The sequence below is a fragment of the Hyalella azteca genome, unplaced genomic scaffold (genome assembly GCF_000764305.2).
Source record: "Hyalella azteca isolate HAZT.00-mixed unplaced genomic scaffold, Hazt_2.0.2 contig2099, whole genome shotgun sequence".
Classification (NCBI taxonomy): domain Eukaryota; kingdom Metazoa; phylum Arthropoda; class Malacostraca; order Amphipoda; family Hyalellidae; genus Hyalella; species Hyalella azteca.
This window is the reverse complement of record NW_025932386.1, coordinates 12,257-37,580: the sequence shown is the minus strand read 5'-3', so window position 1 is coordinate 37,580 and position 25,324 is coordinate 12,257. Positions and strand designations below refer to the sequence as shown.

Here is a 25,324-nt window from a genome sequence, read left to right as displayed (position 1 = left end):
TTAAACGTATCGCGGTATCGGCTTTTTTTTAACTGTTATCAAATGACGACTTCGGATCCCATTGACAGCAGAGATTCGAACTTCTTCGATCGCATTCCATTTAGAATAGTCTTCTTTCATCGTCGCTCTGTCGAAACGAAGAAAATTTCCAGGAAAATTCACACCGAGTGAACGCCGGGATTGAACCTTGTCATGAAAGACTAAAGGTTAATTGGTTTGAATTACTTGAGTGGTTATACTGTATATAGAATTTTTTGAGAAATTATTCACGTGACATATAGCATAAATTGTTGGAATGTGCAAAAAATTAACAAAGGCATTTAGTAATTAAACTTCTCGAGCTACAATCATATTTATGGGTAGGGAAAAGTATGGTATAAAGGGACAAAATTAAAAAATTAAATTGAAAACAACACTATTAACTTCCTTAAAAGAATGCAAAATGCTAAATAAAACTAGGCATCAAATTTTTTGATTCGTTGCTAAGGACTTAAGCAATGGTCAGAACTGTTCCTTTGACTAGAAATGATGAAATACAAAATGAAATAAAATGTCCCACAGTACGTCGGCCCCAGGGTGCTGTGGGACAGTCCGTGGGGTACATTGGGACACTTTACCTAATTATGATATCAAAATTATAGTCAAATTTCAGGTTAGAATTATGTCTTGATATTCTAAGGCATATAGTTGCTATAAGATTGAAGTATTAATGTCACTTATTTGCTTAAATCGCAAGTTGACTAAAAATTTAAAAGCAAAAAATAGTCCACAAAAATTCATATCTTTATAGAAAACGTTTCGGAGTCCAGCTCCATCGTCAGTTCGTAGTATCTAAATATACATAGAAAGTCACAAGTTAATACAATTGAAAGCACAGAACACAATTAGAACCTAAATTTACAAGTAATAGGGCATAAAAACCTATCTATTCACAATTTCAAGGGGATAGGAGCTCACAGCTGAATTTAAACTGAGCCTAAGCTTAAAAATGTACAATGATTCTAAGATACGCAAATCTGAAGTACCGGAGGTAGAAGCTAACACCCTAAAGTCACTGTCAGAAACAGGCACATCACACTGCTCGGCGTGAGTGCGCACAGCCGAATGAGGGGGGCGCGACAGCAACTGTCCGGTCCTACAACTCCTGCCCTTATGCTCAGCGATCCTGGAATAAAGATTGCGTGAAGTCATACCGACGTACGCAGATGCACATTGTGCACAACGAAATTGATAAACCAGGGACGATCGCATATGAACAGGGAGCATATCTTTATATCTAAAGAAAGAACCGATTTTGAAACTGTTAACCAGAACAATATGGAGTTTAACGCTTGGAAAGTATCTATTGAACAAGACTTTTAATTCTCTTGACATAGCTTCGGACGCAGTGCCGAAGTATGGAAAAGAACAATAATAACGTTCCTACTATCGCGCTCGGGAGCAACCTCACTGAATCGCTTCGACATGAATTTCTTGAATTGGGTGTACACCAAACTTGCCGGAAATCCATTAAGCGAGAAAATATTTCTTAAAAATTCAAATTCAGCATGCATAGCCTGGTATGTTGAGCAAATGCGAAAACCTCTGTATAATAATGTTTGAAGCCCATTTGACTTGAACTGGAATGAACAAAAACTAAAGAAACTGGTATTTAGGCCGGTGAATGTCGGCTTTCGGAACACAGAAGTTAAAAAACGGCCATTAGATTTCGTAATATTGCAATCAAGGAAGGACAAACTATTATTAGATTCAAGCTCCATGGTAAATTTGATAGAATTATGTTGAGAGTTTAGGTAATCAAAGAATGGTTTGACATGGGAGGGCCCAGTTTAAATTCAGCTGTGAGCTCCTATCCCCTTGAAATTGTGAATATATAGATAGGTTTTTATACCCTATTACTTGTAAATTTAGGTTCTAATTGTGTTCTGTGCTTTCAATTGTATTAACTTGTGACTTTCTATGTATATTCTAGATTCTACGAACTGACGATGGAGCTGGACTCCGAAACGTTTTCTATAAAGATATGAATTTTTGTGGACTATAAGATTGAATTTGATGTCTCCCACACTGACTGACACAAGATCAGATGCACCAGGAAATGAAAAAGCTCCGTATTCTCTCTACGGCGCAAGTAAGATATTTCAAATTAATCATCTTCTTTATTTTGTTCTGTTATCCAGCCTACATAATATGTTTTTGGCTCAGCGAAACTAAATTATACAAGAATAGAATCATGGAGCTTTCGTTCTCTCTGCAATGGCCGGAAAGTCTTCTTTTATTAATAAGTCTTCTTTTATAATATCAGCTGAATAAACTGTAAATAATGAAATGTATCTTCTAATGAAGATGATGAAGGGAGCCGAGTATCTCTGTCAATGAATATATGGCGGCGAACGGACAATTTCATTTTCATATTGGAAGGTCCTTTTTTGAATAATTGGCAGATGCTAGAACTATTCCATTGTCCTCCAAAACGAACTGTGCCATTGGACCCCCAAAACTATTTGTCCCATTGTACCCCAAACCACCATTTTGGGAACATTCGGCCGCCCGTATAATATAAATGAATTAATTAACTATTTATCACATGCAATTAATTTTGAACGTATTATATAGCAATTATTAACACAGTTAAGCTTTAGTTACCGAAACTCGAACTCCTATTACATTTAATATGCAGAGCAAAACATTTGATTGGCTTACTTTTACCTTACCTAAAAACACAGTGCAACACGTCTCTATACCACATCAATCACTGCACCACCTATAATCATCTCAAACTGTCGTTCAATACAATTTTTAATAAATAAAATAATTGACGTGTCCCACTGTGCCTCATTTCCCCATGTTCCCCACTTTCCCTCACTCAGAGGGGTAATCCCCTTTCCCCTTTCCCAGCTATATTGAATGATCTAGCGCACGCTACTGGATTTATTTAAATATGTCTCTATTATTATTTAAATGCTTCACAAGGCTTTCTGATAAACGATCATTATAAACTTTTATTCTTCGGCCAACTTTCTAGACTCTAGAGTAAGCGTTAGTATCCTAGAGATCATGTAGCTACCGAGTACCTACATATAAATGTAGACCAACCTTCAACGTAATTCTAAACTTAATTCGTGTAGATATATTATATGGAACCATGGTAACAAAGAAAGCGGTTATCAGGTGACAACTGTTAGAATCAGAAAAATTAACAAAACAGGACCATGATTAATCATAAATAAATCAGCGGATTTTACATCCGAGTGTTTCAGCTATTCCTTAATACTCGTCGTTTTTCGACTCGGACTTATTAGATATTTTCTACACTCAACCACTGTGCTAATGTTCCAATAACGCCTGCTTTTAACGGTTGCACGACAGACATGCGGTGGCATTCTATGAAGCTCCTGCGAGCTCTGCTGCTCGTGCTGCCGTATGTCGTGCTGTTCACGGCATACTGCGGGTGGGGCGACGACGAGGAACAAATATCTTCTCCGTCGGTGAGTGAAACTCTGACAAATGAGATTTTTTAATTTATTCATGAAATAATAATGAAAGTCTGTCTTGAACTTATTCTTTGCAGCCGTCACAGAAAAATGAGTTTTTAGATACACATTTGTTTGGTAACGCGTCACCAATACGTTGCTTATTGAAATCGTTTTACTACATTATTTGATAAAAAAATAGACAAAATATCCAACGAATTTTATTAATGTAATCAGTTATATTCAATTACAGTTTTTGTTCATGATAGTTGCCTTTGATATAGCTATAAAAGAAAAATTAACATCAATAGTTCATGCCTTGAAGACACAACGTAGCGCCGCGCTGGCACCTCGCACTTCCGCCGCGCAGAGGCGAGGCCAATACCTGGCGAACTACTGCAGCAGTCACGCCCACCTTCGTACCGGGTAACCAAATTAACTCATCGCATCATTAACTCTGCGGGTAAGCAGCCGTGCACCACCAAATTTGTGCACCAATCAGCCTTGAAAGAAACGCCTAGCATATTTCCGGATGACCACCAATCAGCCGCGGGTTAAGCCCTCCGTCGGTAACCAGCCCGTGACATCATCTTGCTTTAAATATTAGGAGCTTTACGCCACCATATTCTGAAGCGAATAGCCCAGATAATAATGGTTGTCCACCACTGAACGTTGCATCGAATCATCACTTCATACCCTGACTTTAGCTCAACTTGCGGACAACGAACTGCGACCAACCAGCCCAGGGTCGCCAGTGGAAATGCATACATCCTGCCGTGCACCACCAGACCGTCACTTTTAGCTCACAACATTGGGGTTAGGTTTCAGATAGCATAGTTCTGTTCCAAAATCTATCGTCCTTCGACGAGCGACATCCGCAGCTTCGCTAAATTGCGCAACTTTTAGCTCACAGCATCTGGGGGTTAGGTTTCAGATAGCATACTTCTGTTCCAAAATTTATCGTCGTACGATGCGTGGCCGTTCGACCGTGGGCTGATTCGACACACGGGACAGATACGGACGGCTCCGGCGCGCTCTGACCAGGTGGTGTAAAATTTTTTTTCGCGTACTTGCGGACGATGCTGGGCCATACGACGTCAGGCTATTTTCCTGTGGGTTGATTGGTCCAATTCAATGGATGTGATCTGTCTGGTGGCGTGCGGCTGATAATGTTACAGTCAAGAAGTGCTGTATAGGCTACGTTCTTCAGGGAAGGGATCATGATAGTCCATTCGTAGCACGGCAGTGGTGGTCTCCGACAGGCGTCCCAACTCTGCCATCGTACTTATTCTCTTACGCTATTTGTAACCAATCACTTTCATTATATATTACCATTTAATATACTCATTTTAGAAAACCGACGATATTGGGTGTCACGTTTGACGCCTTTTAACTTCAAATTTTTACGATTCCTGTTCTCTTGGTTCAACACCTCATTAGATGGTACATCTATGATCTATCATGGCAACGTCATTGAAATTTTATAAATTATTGTTTGTTATTATTTGCCTCCTTCCATTTCTGACTAAATTACATCTGTAATCCCCTAGCGAGAAATTTTTAATTTTGGTCCATTTAGATTCATGTTCCAGCGATTGTACTGAGGGCGGGGATATCAATATATTAAAATCAATAATGTTTATGAGATGCTGAGCGCATAATGTACATTGATTATATGACATACCAGTCGAGTTGGTTGACCATCAAACGTTCCTGCCGGAACATAATCATGTGACCCATGATCTAGATTCTAGCCAGATATCGACTTGGATTTACAGCTTGCATGGGACTACAAACGTCAAGGTTTTGTTTTCATTTCTGTCGACGTGGCTTCGAGTAATTTATTCCTGCATCCCATTGCTTATGTTCCTCAACATCGCACGCCATTCAGGGGGAAGTAATGCAGATTTTATAGTATTTCAATATCAACATAATCCCCGATATGAGCGGAGATGAACTATATAAAAGAAGAACAAGGAGCGGATAACACTATGTAAAAATTCCCTTGTTATAGTAATTCAAACTGCACATTTTTCATTCAGTTTTACTGCGTTGACTAAACGCAGTTTTAAATTACGCGCTCCTGCTAGTCTAATTACGCGTAAATGCTAGTCTAATTAGCGAACAATCGCATAAAATTTGTAATACAATTTTAACACCGCGATTATTGCACAGACGACAGTCTAGCCCCGACGTCTTGGTGTCCCGGCCTCACCGACTCGCGTGGTGCAAGGTTAGTCAGTGTTTGAATGTTAATTATTTGTCCCAGATCATTTTATTAAGCACTACCTAAGGATAGGGTTACGCGACTAAGGTCGTGAAGGATAAGTAAGGCACAACTGTCTAGATAACATTTCTTATATACGGGGAGGTTATACATGAGTTACGACACAGAGGTATAAGCTACTGCGTACACGACCGTAAGGTCGGAGAACTTAACCGACGTGTTACATCGCGGAGCGCTTATCAACTACTGCGGGGGCTCATACTAAGGTTACTAGCTCTTATAAAGCCTTCGCTTCCGCCCACAACTAAGGTCTTGATCGCGTGATCTATCACGTGTCTTCAAGATGTCGACTCATGTCAGCATTCTCTATCTGGTCAAGTGAATAATTGGTTTCAATTACATATAATTATGATGATTATAATGAGACGCCAGATTGGCTCCGGACATATTAGTGTCGCAAGGCATGCGGTTTGATCTGTTTAATGGTAACAATTTAAGGGAGATTGATCGGTGTTAAGGTTATATACGTTCTTTAGCCAACATGTAAATATATATAACATGCGACAATGAAAATGGATCAAAATTCATTTTGAGTTCGCTTCCTGTGTGACTCAAATTTGAAAAATAGTGCCGAAATTGCGACGCGCTCAATGCATGCTCTGTTAACCGAACGATTCCTAGCGAAAACTTGAATTACTGTTACTATCAATAAATATTCAATGTACGTATATGAAAGTTTCAGGTAAAAAAACATCGAACATCGCATAATTAAATTACGCAGAATTCCCATCAGATCCCGAAGGTGGCGTCCACGTCAGTAGTACAGTCGCTGCTGAAGGTCCTGGGTTGCGAGAACCTCATAGAGGAGCTCGGTATCAGTGGCCAGCACACCGCCCTCAGGAGACTCATGCCCCATCTTTCTGCTGACGAGCAGCTGCCTGATGCTGGCACCACCTTCATGGTAGTCAGGCATCCCTTCCTCAGGCTGATATCAGCTTACAGGTGAGCAAAGAGCTGCACGACACAATTTTATAGGAAGTGGTTGTATGTTTGAAAACACAATGTGCAGGTAACTTTAATCTTGGGCGAACTCTGGCATTGCATTAAACTCAGACTGCAGGAGCGCGGAGACGTAGGCTAATTACTTACAGTTCTAAAAAGAAAAAGTTGGCAAAGAACATTATTATGTCATGAGAAGCATCGAATCAACGGTAGCTGGTCATCAGCGGGTCAACTGAGTTCATTTCCTTAATCTACACGGTTAAGGGACGAACAAGGTTATTCTACAAATGCTACTTAGTAAATTAAATGAATCTTATGTTAAATATCTTATATATGTCTTTTTGTTTGATTTGGATTGTTATGTTTCTTCAGGGACAAGATAGCAACAAAGTCCGGAAAGATGGCCATGACTCAATTTCGGAAATACCGGAGGCTATACAACATGCCCATCATTTCAAAGTATCGTCAGCAAGAGCCTCATGATAAGTTTTACAAAGACGTGCCAACTTTCCCTGAGTTCGTACAGTATTTGTTGGAGACGCCCGTTGAAGACTACAACGAACACTGGCGACCTTACCACGTCATCTGTCGGCCGTGTGACGTGCCCTACAACGTAGTCCTCAAGCTGGAGTCACTAGATGAAGATATCCAGACTCTCGTCTTCATAGCTGGATTCCCAGAGCTGGCCATCAGTAAGACCCATCAGTCAGCCGCTGTGATCGACGAGGGTCTGGAATTAAGACGCGCCTCCGATTTGCAGAGCAATCAACATCCTGAGAATTTCTCTATTCCTCCTATGGAAAATGCTGAGAGACTAGAGCACCGATCAAACGATTCTATAGAGTTGAAAAGGGATGAAAATTCGGCGCTCATGAAAATTTTTTTCTCACAATTAACAAAGGCACAGGTGTGGGCACTTTTCAAAAAGTTCGAAATTGATTTCGAAATGTTTCTGTACACTATTGATCAATTTGTAGCGGTTGCAAGATGAGAACTGGCAGTTTGTCAAGCGATGAAAATTTGTTTTGTTTCTATTACAGAGTCAAATGTTCTTGGTGTACTCCAAGTGCACTATGTAGCGATTTGAAAAAATGCTGACTTGGTATTGGAGCTGTTAAATTTACATCCGCTATTTATAACTTGAAACTCCTAACAACAAAAAATAGGATAATAGTTATCTGAAAATAAATACAACATGTACCACGCCGTCATACTTAATACATAGTACGGAGTATTAATTATTTAATCCACCTGTATGGCAGATTCAAGAATATGATACGATTTCTTCTGCAATCCGGGGTAATTTTGAATGAGAGGTATATACAGGGTCATCAATATTTAGCGTTACAACTTTGAGTGGTTAGAACTATGAAATGAAACAGAATTGTGAATGTTTGAAAATGTATTTATGTAGGCAGAGGTTCAGAGATACAATTCCCACAATTTCATTCAATATGTCCACCATCTGCATCAATAACGAGTTGTAGACGCTTAGAGAAAGCCTTACACGAGTCACGAATGACACTCTACGAGATTTTGGCCCACTCCTTCAGCAGTTTGACCTCTTAGGGCGTCCAAACTGCTATGGTGAACGGTCGAGACCTTGCTCTCAAGGTATGACCAGATCCCAAAATCCAGAGGATTCAGATCGGGTGACGATGGGGGCCATTCATCTTTGGTAATGAAGTGGGGAACATTCTCGGACAGCCACTCCTGAGTCGATTTGGCACCATTGGGATGGTGCAGAGTCCTGCTGAAACGACCAGGGACGTTGACAGGTTGTAGTTTAAGTTGTGCTTGTGATTGAGCAATATTTCAGCATTGTAAATGTTCATTAACTTGGGTTCAGATCATGGAGATTATTAGCTTGAAGACGTTCAGCAGGATAGTAGCAGAAGCACGAGACAAGCAGAACATGCCCTGAAATGGTCGCCTAATCTGAGATGCATGCCGAATGAATTAAATGAAGTGGAATACAATTCTCGTTTCATATGTCTTTTATTAGTATATCTTCGAATGTTAACTTCTAATGTAAAATGAGTAAAAAGTAAAAATGAACCTTTCTTACTAAAACGCGGTTCACAATATATGTAGTCCATCTTACTCAACTTAACCTCGATATCAATTACTGAGCTACTGTATTTTATTAGCCATTCCGAGCCATACGATTGCACCGTCAAACCTCACTCGCGCCTCAACTCTCAACGTCAACACGCATCGACATCTCCCAAATTCTGCTCACACGTTCCTATCAAGAGTAATAAGTGATCGAAACAGAAATCCTACCATGAACCTTACCCGAATGGTACGGTAACAAATTTGTCACTGAAGTGTGTCATTAGGTAGTAAAACGGGCAACATCTGCTCGCCTTATATGATATACAGTTTCATGCCCGCCTTTGCAATCAGTATACACTATACAACACGCCTTATACAGACAGTATCCTGCGCGCCCTATAGTCGGTATACGACACGCCTTATAATACAGAAAGCATCGTGCGCGCCTTATACAGTCAGTGTACAGCACGCTATATACAGTCTCCTGCGCGCCTTATAAAATCAGTTGGCTGCGCGCCTTATACAATCAGTTGGCTGCGCGCCTTATACAATCAGTTGACTGCGCGCCTTATACAATCAGTTGACTGCGCGCTCTTTACAATCAGTTGGCTGCGCGCCTTATACAATCAGTTGGCTGCGCGCCTTATACAGTCTCTATGCTGCCCTTTGTACTGGTATTTTACTGCACGCACCCATTTGGAAGAAGTGTTTACTGTGCCTTCTACACACTCAGTTCAGAAATCGTACCTTGTAATTTTACTTCACATCTATTAGACTATTAATACACGGTAAGATGCCCTGTACAACGCCACAAGCTTTACAACCTCGGCCCATTTACAAATGAAAAGAAAAAAAGGCATTATGAACTGATTCTCCTGCCATAGGTCAATCAATTAACATCCGATCTGCAATCAATTGACAACACATCTTTTAATGCTCTACGTTCTGTAACTTTTTATCGTTTGGTGGAGATCAATTGAAATAGTATAAATAACAATAATCAACACTTTTGTGTAAATGTGAGTATTAAAACATACGTGCGGGCTCAGATCCCCGTAGCTACATTGAACACACAATTTCTATAATTAAACAATACACAGCCTCTCTGCCTGTGTGCGTGAGTGCACTCGTCACGCACACAGGCGACCACACATAAGCTGGTAGCTGATGATACTCCACACATTGTGTTTCCCGCGCGTTTTCTTCTTCAAACACAGCAATGGTGAACAGCTGATATCACGGTGAGCCGCGCATATCATGATGAACCAATCCGTACTTAAAAGAATGTATAAACTATAGTAATACCTTAATTATTTCCGTTGATCAAACAGCAGTAGAGCTCTGTATGTTGTAACCTGTTTCCATGTACTTATTGGGAATTCCCCCAGTACTATATTAGATTTTTGCTTCATTTTAGATAAGTTTGATATCAAAGCTTAAATAGAATATATAATAGAATATTAGAATAATATTTCCCACGTCTTTCATTTGTAGTCATTAGTTAACTTGTGTTAATTGCAGTTTTAAGATCTGGGAGAATATAAAGCTGAACAAAATATTCTTTCCGCCTTGACCTCTTCAAAGTTATAGACAAAATCAATATTCTTAACAATTTTTTTATTGCTGAGGACGCGCTGCAAACATGGCTCATCTTGGCGAATACCCACACAGAACTCCGACATTTCAGTCTCAGAACCAATTTATACACGACTATTAGATTGATACTGTAACGGTTCCTTCGTACACTTTTTCTACACTGAGCAGAATAATTGTTCATTACTATTAGCTCAACGTAAAGAGTGATGGGCGAATTTATATAAAAATTTGAAGTGATCTGTACGTGACAACAAAGCTGACAATTTAGCAGTCACTGTTAGCGGTTTCGCTTTTCTTATAAGACACATTATGTTCTTTTGTTGGATTATGTTCTATTTGTGTGTTTTTGCCTTAAAACTACTACTTTATTGTTATTGACAAAAACCGAAAATGTGTAATAAAATCATCTCGCAATCATTCTAATTCAGAAGATCGAACTGCAAAATAAAGTGCCTGGGCAAAGAATAGGGATTCTTTATCAAATAATACCGGATTATTGAATCTCCCGGAATGTTGTATTATACTCGATCTAATTCGATCTATTGAACTAATTTTTTTCGATCACTTTTAAAATAGAATAGTTCCGCAAAATCTTGTGAAAACGCTTCCTGCATTGTTAAGATTGCAGAATTAGAAAAGTTAATCAAATATTTTAATATATTATAACCTTTCTATCTTGTAGGTACATAATTGGCCAGAACGCAGCACATTTTACACATAAATAAGTAAACAAACGTTTTTGAAAATTTTTAGCAAAAATAAGCGAGATGAGTATAAAGCCTAACCGTCGGTCACTGATTTACAAATTTATGAGAATAGGAAAGCATTTTTTTCATTTTACCGCAAATATGAACGAATAATTGGGGCTATAAATAAAATGCTAAACGAATTGAAGATTTCAATTTTTCTTTAGGTGATGTAAAAATGTCTAACAAATTACGTAGGAGCGTTATTAAGAATATTAGGAATACGATATTACGCATCCGTGGACATTTTTAAGAATACGTGGACACTTGACCTAGTAGGATACATGCGGCCCAGCGAAGTGCGGCGGGGATCTCACATGCCAACATTAAAAAATAGTAATATGATGATCAGAAAAATATAGCGGTTTCAGCGTTTATTAGGCCGCATGCCTGTCGCCGATTCTTAACAACGCAGAACATTCACAGGTTATTGCGGTCTCGAACACGAAACTCACTGCTCCAATTTCGCTTGGTTTCTCCTCCTCGCCGAATCTGACCAGAAACTGGCGCACAGAGCTGGGATCAAACCCGCACCTCTCTGCTCCAATTTTGACACTCTGAACTCTAAGAACTGGGCCACCCTGTCTAAAGTAGACTGAAGATTCTTTATGTTATACGACTAAAAACAAGTGACTTTTGTATCGTATTTATAATCTATTTGACTACAGCACTAATTTCTTAAGAACTTCATAGTAACTACTCGACGACCAGTGCTTTCAACTTTATCGCCTGTAGAACATTCCAACTAACGAATAGCATGTACCTACGTTTGCTGACAATTCTATCCGTCGAAGACATCGTAACGTGTTGATGCTGCACAGCGAAGTCTTTCCTTCAGCCATTGAGGGACCTCCATCTCCATGCTGGGTTCGAGCTGCAAATAAAACATCGTAAATATTGTTTAAATGCATTAGTGTTAAGGTAAAGAAATGTTCAGCGATAAATTATAACAATCGAGTTACTGACGGTTCTAAATTCATGTATATAATTACGTTTTCAGTGAACTAATATAACTATTACAAGATGCGAGACGGGAGGCAGCAGATTTTCACACGCGATTTCAGAAAATTGCCCGTGAACAGTCAATTTTCACTTGCGATTTTGGTAAAAAACACTCGAAGGACGAGAATTTCACCCGCAATTTTGGAAATTTGCCCCTGAAGAGGTAATTTTCACCTGCAATTTTGGGAAAATCTAAAAAAATCTGAATTTGTCAAAAGAACGCTTTTTAGAGATTGGATTTTCTTTCTAAGCTGACACTCTAAATGTCGCAGTTTTCAACATGCTTCATATTGCAGACACTTCACAGCTGACGCTTCGCTGGAGATCTTCAAAGCAGAAGCTGCACTCTACACGCACCATAACAGAGGATTCGTTGCACACGATTCACTACAGACGCTTCACTTCATAAGCTCCACTGCAGGCGCTTCACTACAAAAGTGTGGCGCTTCACTGCATACACTCGCTTCACTGCACTCGCTTCACTGGAAAGCCACTAGCTGCGCTTCAAAGCTGCATCACGGCAAATAAGCTCTTCACTAAGCGTTCGAGCTCCAGGCAAAGTTACTTCTTCTGCGACGTCGTCGAAAGTTTTGTAGACAAGAAGACAGGATGTTGTTGCACGGCCGATCTCTACCACGCTATTTGACGGCAGTAATGTTCAAGGGTCAGTGGTTCTAACATATGGGTTTAAATAACTTCCCAATTTGTTTGCAGGAAATGATATTGAGGATTGACAATTACTTAGACATGCGAAAACATTGTTGATAAATGCTCCAGAAGAGAACATTTCTGTTATTGAAGAAATTAGAGCTTTTGTTCACTGTATCATTTCGAATCCTATCGACGATTCGGAGACGGAAGACGACGAAGCCCAAGTCAAATTACACTCGGAATATTCAAAAGCATGAGCCTAATAGTTTCTGTTGTTATACTAAATGTGAGGATGATAGGTACTCAAAGTTAGAGTTATATAATGGTACGGAAGACGACGAAGGATGAGCATCAGCTTGACCTAGGACTACGAAGTCCTTAACTCATCATAAGGTCATAAGATCAATGCCTCAACGAAGAAATTACTATGGCACATTACTGTGAGAAAAATAAATATTAATTGCTATAATTGATCTTTTACTAATTAGCTTCGAGTGAAAGAAATTACCATAACCAAAGCACGACAAATTATTCTCCATAAATATGACAGGCTCTCGCATCACGCGTTTTGTGTATCTCGCCCACCAAAAGATCATACCGTTCTTGTGATCCTAGTCTCTTCTCGTTTGTTGTTCTCTATAGGCGTGAAGAATTCTTTTTTCCTTCTCGTCTGTTTCCATCATTCGATTTTTCATTTTTCTTAGTGTCAATACTCCAGAAGAACATCATATTCTCTTTGGAGTTACGTTGATAAGTTGTCTATCCTTTTAGAGTAGTAGCAATTCCAGGATAACTATACCCCTCAATCTCCTCATTTCCGATTCTATAAGATACTCGATCGAATAAATACATCAAACCATTATTGATAACTGATATTTTATCATCTTTGAAATTATAATTACTACCATCCTCTTTCGTTAAAGCCCCTTCGATGTAAAGACAACTTTCTGATGGTAGTAGAAACTGATCTTGATTCTGAATAATAATCTTGATATCATTGTGTTCACGATTTAAATCAGTTCCAATTTGAGGTTCATAATCATGAGTTTCGACTTTATGAATTGATTCATAAATTTGAATAGTTTCATTCCATTGTAAGTTTTCCATTTTTATAAGAAATATTTTGTAAAGATTATTTAATATTTTTAGACCTTAAGTGCAATCTTACTGTTATTTCCTCACCTCTGGTATTCAAGAGATTTCTATTTTGATCTGTTAACCAAATTCGAATATTATAAATTGAAGGCTGATCTACGGTTAGATAAATTGGTTGACTAGGATTCTCTACAATTTTATATCCTGGGGGAACGTTAGGAAAAAATGTATACAGAATATTGTGTAAATCACCATTGAGATATGATCCATTGATTATACTGCAGTGAACAAGTATTGCATTAACAGACATTATATTTACTATATATGTACTTTCATGTTCTCCAACACCTTCCAATACTCCATTATCAAAACCTAACAGAGTATGTAGACTGTTGGGTTTGTTGAAATAAATTTTCAAATCAGGATCACGAATAGTTATAACGCATTTAAGAGTATTGGTGTTTGTTCTTATATCAATCGAGTCCTCGTCTCCGTATGCATTTTTTATAAACTTATTGATACTCTCTATCTCATAGTATCCGGTCGGTATAGTTATTGACAATACTATACCACGTTTCCCAACATAGAAGTTATTATTTGTCTCATCGATATTCGGGATAGAGTGATACATATCCAGCCCCACCAATGCCAGTTCATGAAATTTGTCTGTATCCAATTTTATTGCTGGTGTGAAATTTGTGTAAATATCACTTTTTCTACCGGTAATAACTATGCTTTGGGATTCCATTTTCTTAAACAAAAATCATTCAATAGTTTAACAGTGATTTTTATAAACTTTGCACCGGTAACAACGAAACATTACTTACAAAGTCAGTATGATGAAAAGCAAAACACGGCAATTAAGTATTTTTTGCGAAAATTTATTCGCATTAAGCCCATCTGGTGTGCCTGTGTGTATGAGTATATTTGCTCGCTTTTCCCATGGTGACTACCTAATCAAAATTCCAAAGCGTACAGCGAACGATTCAAAGTAGATCGTAATCAAGATGAGTGGTCTGTTTACCAGCTTATCATCACCGCAACATTGAAGTGGTGCCCACATTTTAAACGCGGTGGTCTGCTCCTGAACAGCTCGCGACCTGATAGGGCAATTCTTGGCTGGGCCTGACCGCGATCGGTAGCGCACATATCATGGGCGTTATGTGCCTGAAACTCCAGGGCAACATACATTGCCGTCTTTCAATATCGATTAAAAAATATTTGCCGTATATTACCAAGATTATTGCCTCTAAACTCCGTACTCCCACACTGGATGTGCACTCACATTTAATAATAATGGTAGCGCCAGTGTCTATCAAAAGCGCCGTTTTCGCATTTTTACCATGAATAAACAGTAAATTGTTTGAGTGGGGCTTGGTCGTATCAGAAGTATTGCTGCCCCCTGCAGCGCATGCTATTCGTTTCCCGAATGATTGTTGCGCGCCTCGCTGACCCATGAACAAGGTTGTTGACAGCGGATCGATTTCTTGCCAAAAGTTCTGTGATAGTAGCAGAGATTTGAGTCGTTCCCACGAGGCCTACTTGCGCTTCTTGAGCGGTAACCGTTATTGCCAACTGAATTGCCACTCATTTGAATATGCAAGGTTGTTATTTGCTGCTGCAATTGCGTGATAGCGGTAGTAAAGTATGCCTTAACGTGTTAAGTGTTTTGCTCAATTCACGCAAAGAATCGGCGGATGCTCGAAGCTGGGCCATATTATTTCTCATGTCTACTTGCAAAGCATTAATTGTGGCAATTAATTCTGTACTAGGCAAGGGTTGTAACGCACTTAGCACTGAGCTGCTGCTGCGGAAGCTGCGGACATTGAGCAATATAGGGTGGAGCATTGGGATGGAGCTTTGCATTTAAATTATTTAGATTTGTTTCGCTTCCTATCGCCAAGTGAATTTTATCAGCTGTTTTGGCGAGATAATCGAGCGCTTGATCTGTCATATGGGCGATCACAGCACGCATAAATGTAGGAGTACGCTCTAGAAATATTGATCGCAGCAAGGGAGAATCATAGTCTTGTGACGTGACTGCAGCATTTCGGAGAGAACGCAAATATACTGAAGGAGTTCTACCGCCTATTGGAGTGTGATTAAGCAATGATTTGATTCGTGTGCTTTCGGGGTGTCTGTAAGTTTTATTGCATTGTCTTGCAACAACTCAAATTTGCCTTTCACGTTCGGCTCATCGACCATCAGGTTAGACAATCTGTCTGTCCGTCCGTGACAATCTTTGTCACTTTAACTCTTCTTGTGGTGAAATTATATTTTATTGGTTTATGTAGAGTGTAGGTTTCCTGCGACTCCAACCAATTTGTCACCTGCTTTCGGGATAGACCACTCCTACGAACAAGTTCATTTGTCCCGACGTAGCCGGTTTTAGGATCGTAATATATTTGATTTAGAATTTTACCACTCACTTCTGTGAGTGGACTTTTACGTTTTTTGCTACTCCAAGACCTACATAACTTTTTCCAGCCATTATAGCATTAACTAACTTAGCATCAGTTCTAACATATTCAGGCTCATTAGGATCTATGGCAATTTCAGGATAATTTATTAATGTTCTTTTATTGTAGACTATCCTTTTTATTAGATTATTTTATAGAGACTACTATCAGCCCGCATTTTTTTTTTATAGTTGGTGTTAAGACTTGTGGCGACAAATGCGCCCACCAGCCTGTTCTCTGTCAGAATCAGCCCGCATTACAGTGGTTTAAAGCTAGTGTATTAATACCATCTGCTAATATATGTCTTTTGTCATCATCACCATTCAGAGCAATTTTATTAATTTCTTTCGTATACAATTCATGATTATCACTTTGGATATTATACATTGTTTTATATATAGTCTCGTTATTCAATGCTCTTTTATATTCATCCATGGTTGTATTCCTTTCAATAACATTTCTCTTTATACCTTTGGCTCTTTTAGCTACAGAACACTTTGTTCGATAAAAATACAGCTTTGCTCGAAGACCTACAAATTCTTCTATGGGAATGCTGCTATATAGTCTCGTCTTTCATTTTACCGATTACTTTTTTGTTTTGATTTGAATGTAGGAAATGATCTTTAGGATAATTCGATGTATCAATTATGTCGTGATGAGCCCTCATATCTTCATATAAGTCATCGGTTTGAATTTTATAGCAAAGTGAATCGGTATCGGTGAACAATAGCTCTGCTCTATCACCATATTTTTCTCTAATGAAGTTGTAATGAAAGTCATACATCAATGTCTTGCTTATATCTAGTATACTCATCCCTACATAAATAGGTTTATCAAACTTAAGCTTTTGTTTTTGCATATGACAGGCTATCAGGTTTTCCGAGAATATTTTGAATCCTTTGAAATTAGGTTTATTAACTAATCTTCTCAATTCTTGTTTTGTCTTGACCAAATTAACTTCAACTCGGTTTCTAATGTTCTCCATCGTTTTACCGAATACTGAATTATTCATTAACTTGAAGAAATCTTTATCAAAATCAGATGTCGCTTGTTGCCGCTTTTTTGTGTTCAGATCTATGTACGGCTTCATCCATGGACTTTCATCGAATTCTAATATTCTATGGATTTTCTCTAGTTTCAATCCAAGTTTTTCATACAGCTTCAAATTACTCTTACGGATTTCATATTTTTCTCGCTTACCAAGATGAGGTACTAACTTATGAACATCCCCTATTTTAATATTTTCAGGAGCTAGAGGTAAATCATTATGATTGTCATGCAAGTCTTCTGGATAACTGAAGTCTACTTCGAGAATATAGCCTTTATTATCTTTGAATGGTTCATTTTCTTTCAACCATCTAAAGTTTCCTGTTGGTAGGCTCTGTGACATAGCCCAACCATATAAATTATTTGCGTCCATATGTATGATATATAATTACTCGGTTTTTGAGGATCATAACTTTCCGGGATATATTTATTATTTGCTTTAGCATATCTTTTAGAAATCATTGAAACACCGCCTCGAATGCCTTTTTCAATGAATAGTATCATATCAGGATCGTTCAGCAAGTCTTATTCTATCTCAGTAATCTTTAATAGAGCATCAAAGGATAGTCCTGGAGCTGTGAAATAGTGGGCTGGATCTGATTTGTATGTTTTCAAACAGGTATTTCTAAAGTTCTCAAACACCTCACTTAATAACAAGGTATCAACTTTGAGATAGAGATTATGATAGTCTTTGAATGTATTGCATTTGAATACATCCCAAACCTCTTTAGCATGTCTATATTCTTTATCAGATATATGCTTATCATTTAATTTGTTATAGAATTCATCCCTCGATGAATTCTATGTGGATACTAATTGAATTCATTTTATCGTAGGTATCCATGTAATCGTATGGATATATACCTTTGTTTTGTATCAATTTAAACTGCTCATTATTAGGGAAATGTCTTTTTAATTCTACATGTTCTGATAACTTTTTTGATAATGCATCCAACGACGAAGACATGAATCTGAAAGTGTCTAAGAATCTTAAGTCTCTTGTTATGTCTCGCTCTCTCCCAGTTTTCTTATCTATATACGTTGCGACTTTGATGGTTTGTGTGAAACTTATGTATTTTTGATCCGTTTCTGGTATAGCATTTATTTTACCAGACACTTTACCTAGTTCTTTAACAAACAGATGTGAATCATAATTGGATAAGTTATGCATAAACACTGGAATAAAATTAGGATTTCTAATTTTAAAATTGCACTTCAGATGTGCTGGACCTCTATAGTCTCCCGTTAGGTGGTTGTGGTCCTAACCTTATAGTTTTCTTCAGTAAACTCTTCATGACAGACATAACAAACTGTGGCATTTCTGTGTATATGATATTTTTCATTTGATAAGAACATCTTTTTTGGATATTGATTTAATAATTCATATATACGTTTTGTTTCTGCTTCTAGATATTCTACAAATTTTTCCGATGCATCTTCACCATTATATAACTTTAACTTTGAGTACCTATCATCCTCGCATTTAGTATAACAACAGAAACTATTAGGCTCATGCTTTTGAATATTCCGAGTGTAATTTGACTTGGGGTTTGGCTGACATGAATCAATACCTACCAAAGTCGATTCAAAATCAGCGTAAATTACAAAGGGATGCTTGATAGTCTTTTGAAAGGCCTTGAATTTTAGTTTCTCATCACTATAAACATATTTGATGGGTGTGTGAACAGAGCAATCATCTTTATGTTTTTCAAGTAGGTCTTCACGTGTAAATGCATACAGGCAGTATGGACAGACATATTTTGTTTTATGACTCGCCTTATTAATAAATGGACTTAAAGACCTCATCAGGACATAATGACATCAATTCTCATTTGTTATTAACAATAATGAAACCACATCTTTATTTTTAGTTTTAGTTATTCGAAGTGGGCATAGTTCCAAACAATAATTCAAGCTATATACATTTATAGAAATATTATTAATCCTTTCAAATTTATCGATGTCTTTAATTTTCATAGGGAATTTGATATCCGCGAATTCCAACTCTTCAACTTTCTTCTTTAGTATTTTCGTTATTCTGTTACCATTTTTTTCATCCCTGCAGAAGTGGCGCGCGACCGTCCACTTTAAGCACATGTTATCTTGGTTTTTAATATTTATTAACTTATATTTTGGATGTCTCAATTTTTCAGGCAATTCAATATAGCTAGAACCTCTTAAAGGTTTGTATTCAACAATTTTAATTGTAAAGTTTAGCAACTTGTTTAATATCCATCCAGAAGAGTTATTCGTAAATTCTTCGATTCTATGTATCAGATTATGATACAGCCCTTTAATTGTATTTAAATTTATGTGATTCCTTGAAAGTTTTATAAATCTGTTTGAATTGAACCAAGCGGTATTATAAATTTTCTCACTGCCTAATTTGAATTTATAAAAGTTAACTTGTAAATTCAACTGTAATTTAATATTATCGAATTTCGACTGTCTAATTACTTGAATAACTTCAGATGTTATATTCTTGAGAAACAACTTAGGATCGATAGTTCTTATATCATGATAAATATGTTCTGCACATGTGTCATTAACAGCCTTCTTAATTTGCCCTCGCGTGCATTCAAATTTATTTTTAAAATGGACATTTGAATCTTCATGTACTCCAACATCAGCAACTTCCAAATTGCAAAGATTACAATAAAAGAAAGAACTGGCTATTATGCTATCATTTTGACGTTTTCTATGAGCGTTTGTTTCTTCATGTCTTTTTAAGTTTTGATAATCGCGATCACATATTACGCACCTTGTTTTTGTATTGAAGTATGAATTTGATATTATCGAATTGTTAATTGCTTTACGATGCTTTTGGGTTTCTATATGTTTCTTTAGGTTCTTAACTACTGTGTTACAAATTTCACAATGATTCATGCTGACAATATTTGCTTCCGTTTTACTTAAGAAATTTATCCAAAGAGATTTCGTATTCAATGCGTGTTTTTTCGCATGCTTTACATTCGATGATTTATCAACTTCCATTTTACTTAAAAAATTTGTCCAAAGGGTTTTGGTACTTAAGGTGTGTTTTTTCGCGTGACCTACATTAGATGATTCGATAGCTCTCATTTTATATAGAAAAAAATTAAAAACACATTGAAAAATCATTGATTTGATCTATTTGATAAGATTAAAAAAGGGTAATAAAATAAACGTTTGAGATATAGTTTGATACTGAATGTGGGTGGTGACTCGATGCTTGAATTGGTGATGCCTGCTGGCGGGCTTGAGTCGTTGCGTGCCACTAATAATGGTGCGTTATGGTCGGTGCGCGAAGCTGACCCTGAGCTGGAGCAGCTCAAGCCGGATGTGCTCGCCGTGCGCTAATGACCTACTTGGTTGTGCGCTCGGCGAGCGCTAATGACTCAATAGGTTATGCGCTCGCTGTATCCATCTCCTCTACTCTGCTTCCATATCCATCTCCCGTGCTTCCAATTTCCACTCATTGGCAAGATAAGGATGATGACTAAATAAATTCGTGATATCCCTTTGCTTTTTGAACAGTTCGTGTAGGGATATGGAAAGTATTTAAGTTTTTGAAACCGATATCCGAGTTTGCCAATCCATCGAAGTCGATTTGTGTAGGATATGCTGATGCCTATATGGTCAGCTAACAATGTTTGCAAGGTAGACCTTTTTTCTCCGCACACATATTGATTAAAATGTTTCTCACACAGGTGTAAGAAATATCCAAAGAGCATTTGATATGCGAGGAGAGCTTTCTGCTGTGATTTTATTGCATTTTTAGATCTCATCAAATAACCGAAAATTTCGTCATAACTATCACAAGTATAAGCAGGAGGTTCAATACTTCTGTACTGTTGATTGTCAAATACATGCTTCTTTAACCAATTATTCAGCTCCATCGGTGTTTGAAATCTGCTTCTCTTCATTACATTGAAAACTTGTCTAACAAAAACACGAAGATTTTTTGGGATGTGTATTCTATCTTCCTCGATCATATTTTTCACTGTTTGATATGATTGAGGGTCTCTTAACGCCTCATCGATCATTCCAACAACTTGAATCAGTTCAGACCGTGCATTTCTCAGCACATTTTCTTCCACAGAAATTATGTCCGCCATCACTTTTTTCCATGAATTTTCACAAAAATGTGACCGATTTAACGTGCTTTGTGAGGGGCTCGGGAAATGACTCGTGGGAACGGGGCGTTTGCTCTGTATAAATAAATGAATTGAGCTGGTGATATACCCTAACAGTACACTGTATCAGCATTCAGGATTACAATGTAAGAAAGTATATATTCCAAAGAAGTATTTTTCAGGCAATCGCTCTAGGTTATTCTCGGTTAAAGAGTGTAGTAAAATCGGGGTAAATGACCGTTAACTCGTGACTCGGGAGTAATTGGTTCATTTCGTTGGATGAGATTCATGATCGGTACCCTGTTAAGCTGTTTATGCAGATTCGGGGGTAATTTTTCGTAATAATATTGAAGGATCAGGGGTATTTGGTTAATTTTGTTGGCAAGATTCACGGTAATTGTTCGTAATAATATTGAAGGATCAGGGGTAATTAGTTAATATTGTTGGGCAAGATTTAAGGTAAATGATTGTGGTAACCTATGATTTAAGCTGTTTATGGAAAGTGTGACGATACACCCCTTATCTATACTACTGATAAATTTTCGCCAATCTCACGTATATCGATTGGTTTATAACAAGCTTGCAAACCTAGCTCTGTTACTATAATTTGCTATCAACAATTTTTTTGCTCGCTCCTGTATCAAGAAGAGCTAGGTAAGGCACATCATTCATAAAAATACTACCGTGAAGCAATGAAACTAACTCGAGATTAAGGTTAACGAGTTTCCCTGGCGTGTTACAATACCCCGTTCTTGACGTATTTTCTTCAGCGATGCTTATTGACGTCGCGTCATTAGAATCAGCCCCAGCAGCGGGATCACCAGCAGTGCAATCCGAAGTGTGCGAGTACCCTTCAGCCTCAGTCATTGACGGCTCCTCGGTCGCCTCCGTGAGTGAAGAAGAGGTTTGGAATACCGGTTCCTCTCCCACTGCTAATGTCTCCGCGAGGATCGCTGAAATACTAAGGTCCTCTGAGGTGGATTTATTGTTTGTAGCCCTGGAGAGCACTCCGATTGTTCAGGGCCTCTTCGTTTAAACGCCTGTTTAAACAAACTTTCCCTTGGCGTTTGCCTTGGCAAGAAGGACAGCGCAAAGATCTGTTTTCTTCGGACATTGGGCTGCAAAATGTCACAGCTGTAGCACGACTGTCTGGCTCTACAGTTGTCTTCACGGTGTCCAGACTTTCCACACCACCTGCAAAAATCGTCGTTACAGGTTGCCCCCGTAGAAGAAAACGCCGATTAGGATGAGATCCGGGGCTGTTTGAGGCAACCTCTAGCCTATTTCCCAGAGTGGAAGAGACACGAACTGTGTCCCCAACTTGACATGCTACGACTTTAACTCCTCCCACTGTGACGTCATCTAAGCTGAGGCAAGCTGCCTCTCCAGAGGTCTGGTCCATGTCGCGCGCCAGCCCCATTAGAGATTTCCAGGGAAGTTTGTCGGAAAACCCTCGTTCGATGCGGCTATGACGCTCAATAGTGCGTACCTCTGTGTACGTACTTTGAAGGAACTGATGGAAGAAACTGCTCGCGTGCTTCCCGAGCAAATTTCTTGTCGTTCTCGTATCCTTGCAGGACCATATTCATCAAACGCATGCCGTACAGATAAAGTTGCGCTTTCCTGAGTTCTCGTCGCCAATAAGATCTCTTGCCGATCCTTTGAGTCTCATACCATTGTAGAAGCTCCCTTTTCAGATACGAGTACTGGCAACTCGACGTACACAAACGGCTGTAAACTTCCTTTACTTCACCTGCCAGGAATTTGCCTAAATGTCTCGCACACTCTCTCGAGCTGCCACCTACATATTTGCGGTTGAAATAATGCTCGTAATCTGACAAGAAATCTTTTAGATGCTGCTGACCATCAACGATAAACTAATTAGGCTTTACTACCTTCGTTGACACAATCTTTTGGGGATAATTTAATACGATTTCTTCTTCCGAAGCTGATGCATCTTCCTCCAGACGGAAATGGTTACAGTTTCGATAACCGCCCTACGAGAAACCGTTTCTGAAGAGATACTGCGGCCAGCCTTTATTTTGACAAATGGGATTTTCTCCCTGGCACCTTGCTGACATCCTTCGTTCACTGCATTGGGTTTCCGCGGTGCTTGAGTTTCCCCAATATTTTCATTCGAAAAATGCACACGTCGGTTAGCTATCGACACATCCCTCCAAAAATCCGCGTCCGAGAGATTCCAGGATCTTATACCATGCAGCATAGGACTTGCTCATAACATCACCTTCACCGATCACAAATCTACGGGGAGACTTCGCCAACAGCTCATTAAAATGTCTGGCGGCTACCTGGCAGCACTTCGACGAACTTACTTCATAAGCAGGTAGTATGATCCATCGCAACTGGTCTATCTGCTGTAGCAGCGTAGCTTCCTCAGCAAGAACATCAAATCTACCCTCCAATAGCACAGTTCTCCCTTCAGGATTGCAGAACTGGAGGAACAGACTCTGCATCCTTATCACCTCACTGAGATCAGCATTCCCAGCAGATTCTTTACGTCTCGGTTCACTCTAACTGGCCATCCCACGCTTTGGCGAACTCTAGTCACTTTCTGACATTTTGATAGTCACGGCACCACTAAACCAGCGCAACCACAGGACGCAAGTTCGAAGATATAAAAACGTTGGGCGCCAAATGTGGTCTGGTCGTTCGTTCCGATGGTTCAGGGTAAACGTGGCACAGATCACAGTTTAAAAGTGTTAATTAAAGTTAGATACCATGCAGCATAGGACTTGCTCATGACATCACTGTAAGGGAAAATTCATCCATTGTCATATTTTTTGTTGTGGTCAAAATTATTTCTTGTTATACGGTATAATGTTACCGGTAAAGTTGGCTACCGTGTCGCGTGTGCTGACGTGGCATCACTGGGTTGAAGTCCGCGTTAGGATACCCATTCATTGTTTCGTTGAGACTTGGTCGGAGCGCACCTTCCTCTCACTGTGCTCTAGTGACTGTGTAGCGTCCCTAGTAGGTGAGTTGCAGTGGAGATATAAGATAGGCTAATTCTGTGTTTGTGATTCAGCTTTTTAACTTTCCAATAAGTGTTAACCGAACCGTTAATTTGAATTGAATAATTGGTAATTAATAGTGTTGCTATTTGTCAGTATAACTAAAGTAGCTCACCACCATTGTTTGGCAGGATCGATTTCTTGCCTGGCCAACAAGTACGGCTCCTACGTAGGCCGACGACTGCGGTGCTTCTAGGGAAGTGTCCGCCACATTCAAGTCTCTACCGGTCCAGACACCTACTGTGTGTTCACTCACAGCTGATGCTGTGCATCTTTTTGTTGTACACTACAGTACTGTGTGCCGTCAGCATATATTATAGTGTCATCTGTGTATTGCCTTCAGCATATAGTGTCGTCTGTGTATTGCCTTCAGCATATAGTGTCATCTGTGTATTGCCTTCAGCATATAGTGTCATCTGTGTATTACCTTCAGCATATATTGTCATCTGTGTATTGCCTTCAGCATATAGTGTCATCTGCGTATTGCCTTCAGCATATTGCGTCCTAAGCTTATTGTGCCTTCAGCATATTGTTTCTTTATAAGTTACGGATATCTTCAGTTCCGTGTGCCTATTATTCGTAGTTATCTGTTCATATTATAAATTGTTAATTAGTTGAAGTGTTCCGTTGGTTATTATTGGTATAGTTATCTCTGGTTAATAGATACTTGTTAATTTTACTTTCATTTCTCCTTTGTTGAGGTTCGGCGGTAGTCGTGGGTGGAAATTTATCGAATCTAATTGGAGTCGTTCTGATTGAAGCTTTACAATCACCTTCACGATCACAAATCTACGGGGAGACTTCGCCAACAGCTCATTAAA

The 25,324-nt window shown here is 38.7% G+C and overlaps 1 protein-coding gene across 1 annotated transcript; it reads left to right on the top strand.

Moving 5' to 3' along the window:
• Positions 1-3,371: 3,371 nt before the first annotated feature.
• LOC125179344 (carbohydrate sulfotransferase 13-like) lies at positions 3,372-8,626 on the top strand. Its single transcript, XM_047885038.1, has 6 exons — positions 3,372-3,488; positions 3,799-3,899; positions 5,649-5,706; positions 6,494-6,702; positions 7,075-7,609; positions 8,552-8,626. The coding sequence occupies exons 1-6, from the start codon at positions 3,372-3,374 to the stop codon at positions 8,624-8,626; spliced, it is 1,095 nt and encodes a 364-aa protein (XP_047740994.1).
• The last annotated feature ends 16,698 nt before the right edge of the window (positions 8,627-25,324 follow it).

Excerpts from the sequence above, each read along its gene's own strand:
- LOC125179344 (XM_047885038.1), top strand. The coding sequence starts at position 3,372 with ATGCGGTGGCATTCTATGAAGCTCCTGCGAGCTCTGCTGCTCGTGCTG. Across the intron at positions 3,900-5,648 it reads CACGCCCACCTTCGTACCGG|ACGACAGTCTAGCCCCGACG; the intron begins GTAACCAAATTA and ends ATTATTGCACAG. Across the intron at positions 6,703-7,074 it reads AGGCTGATATCAGCTTACAG|GGACAAGATAGCAACAAAGT; the intron begins GTGAGCAAAGAG and ends ATGTTTCTTCAG.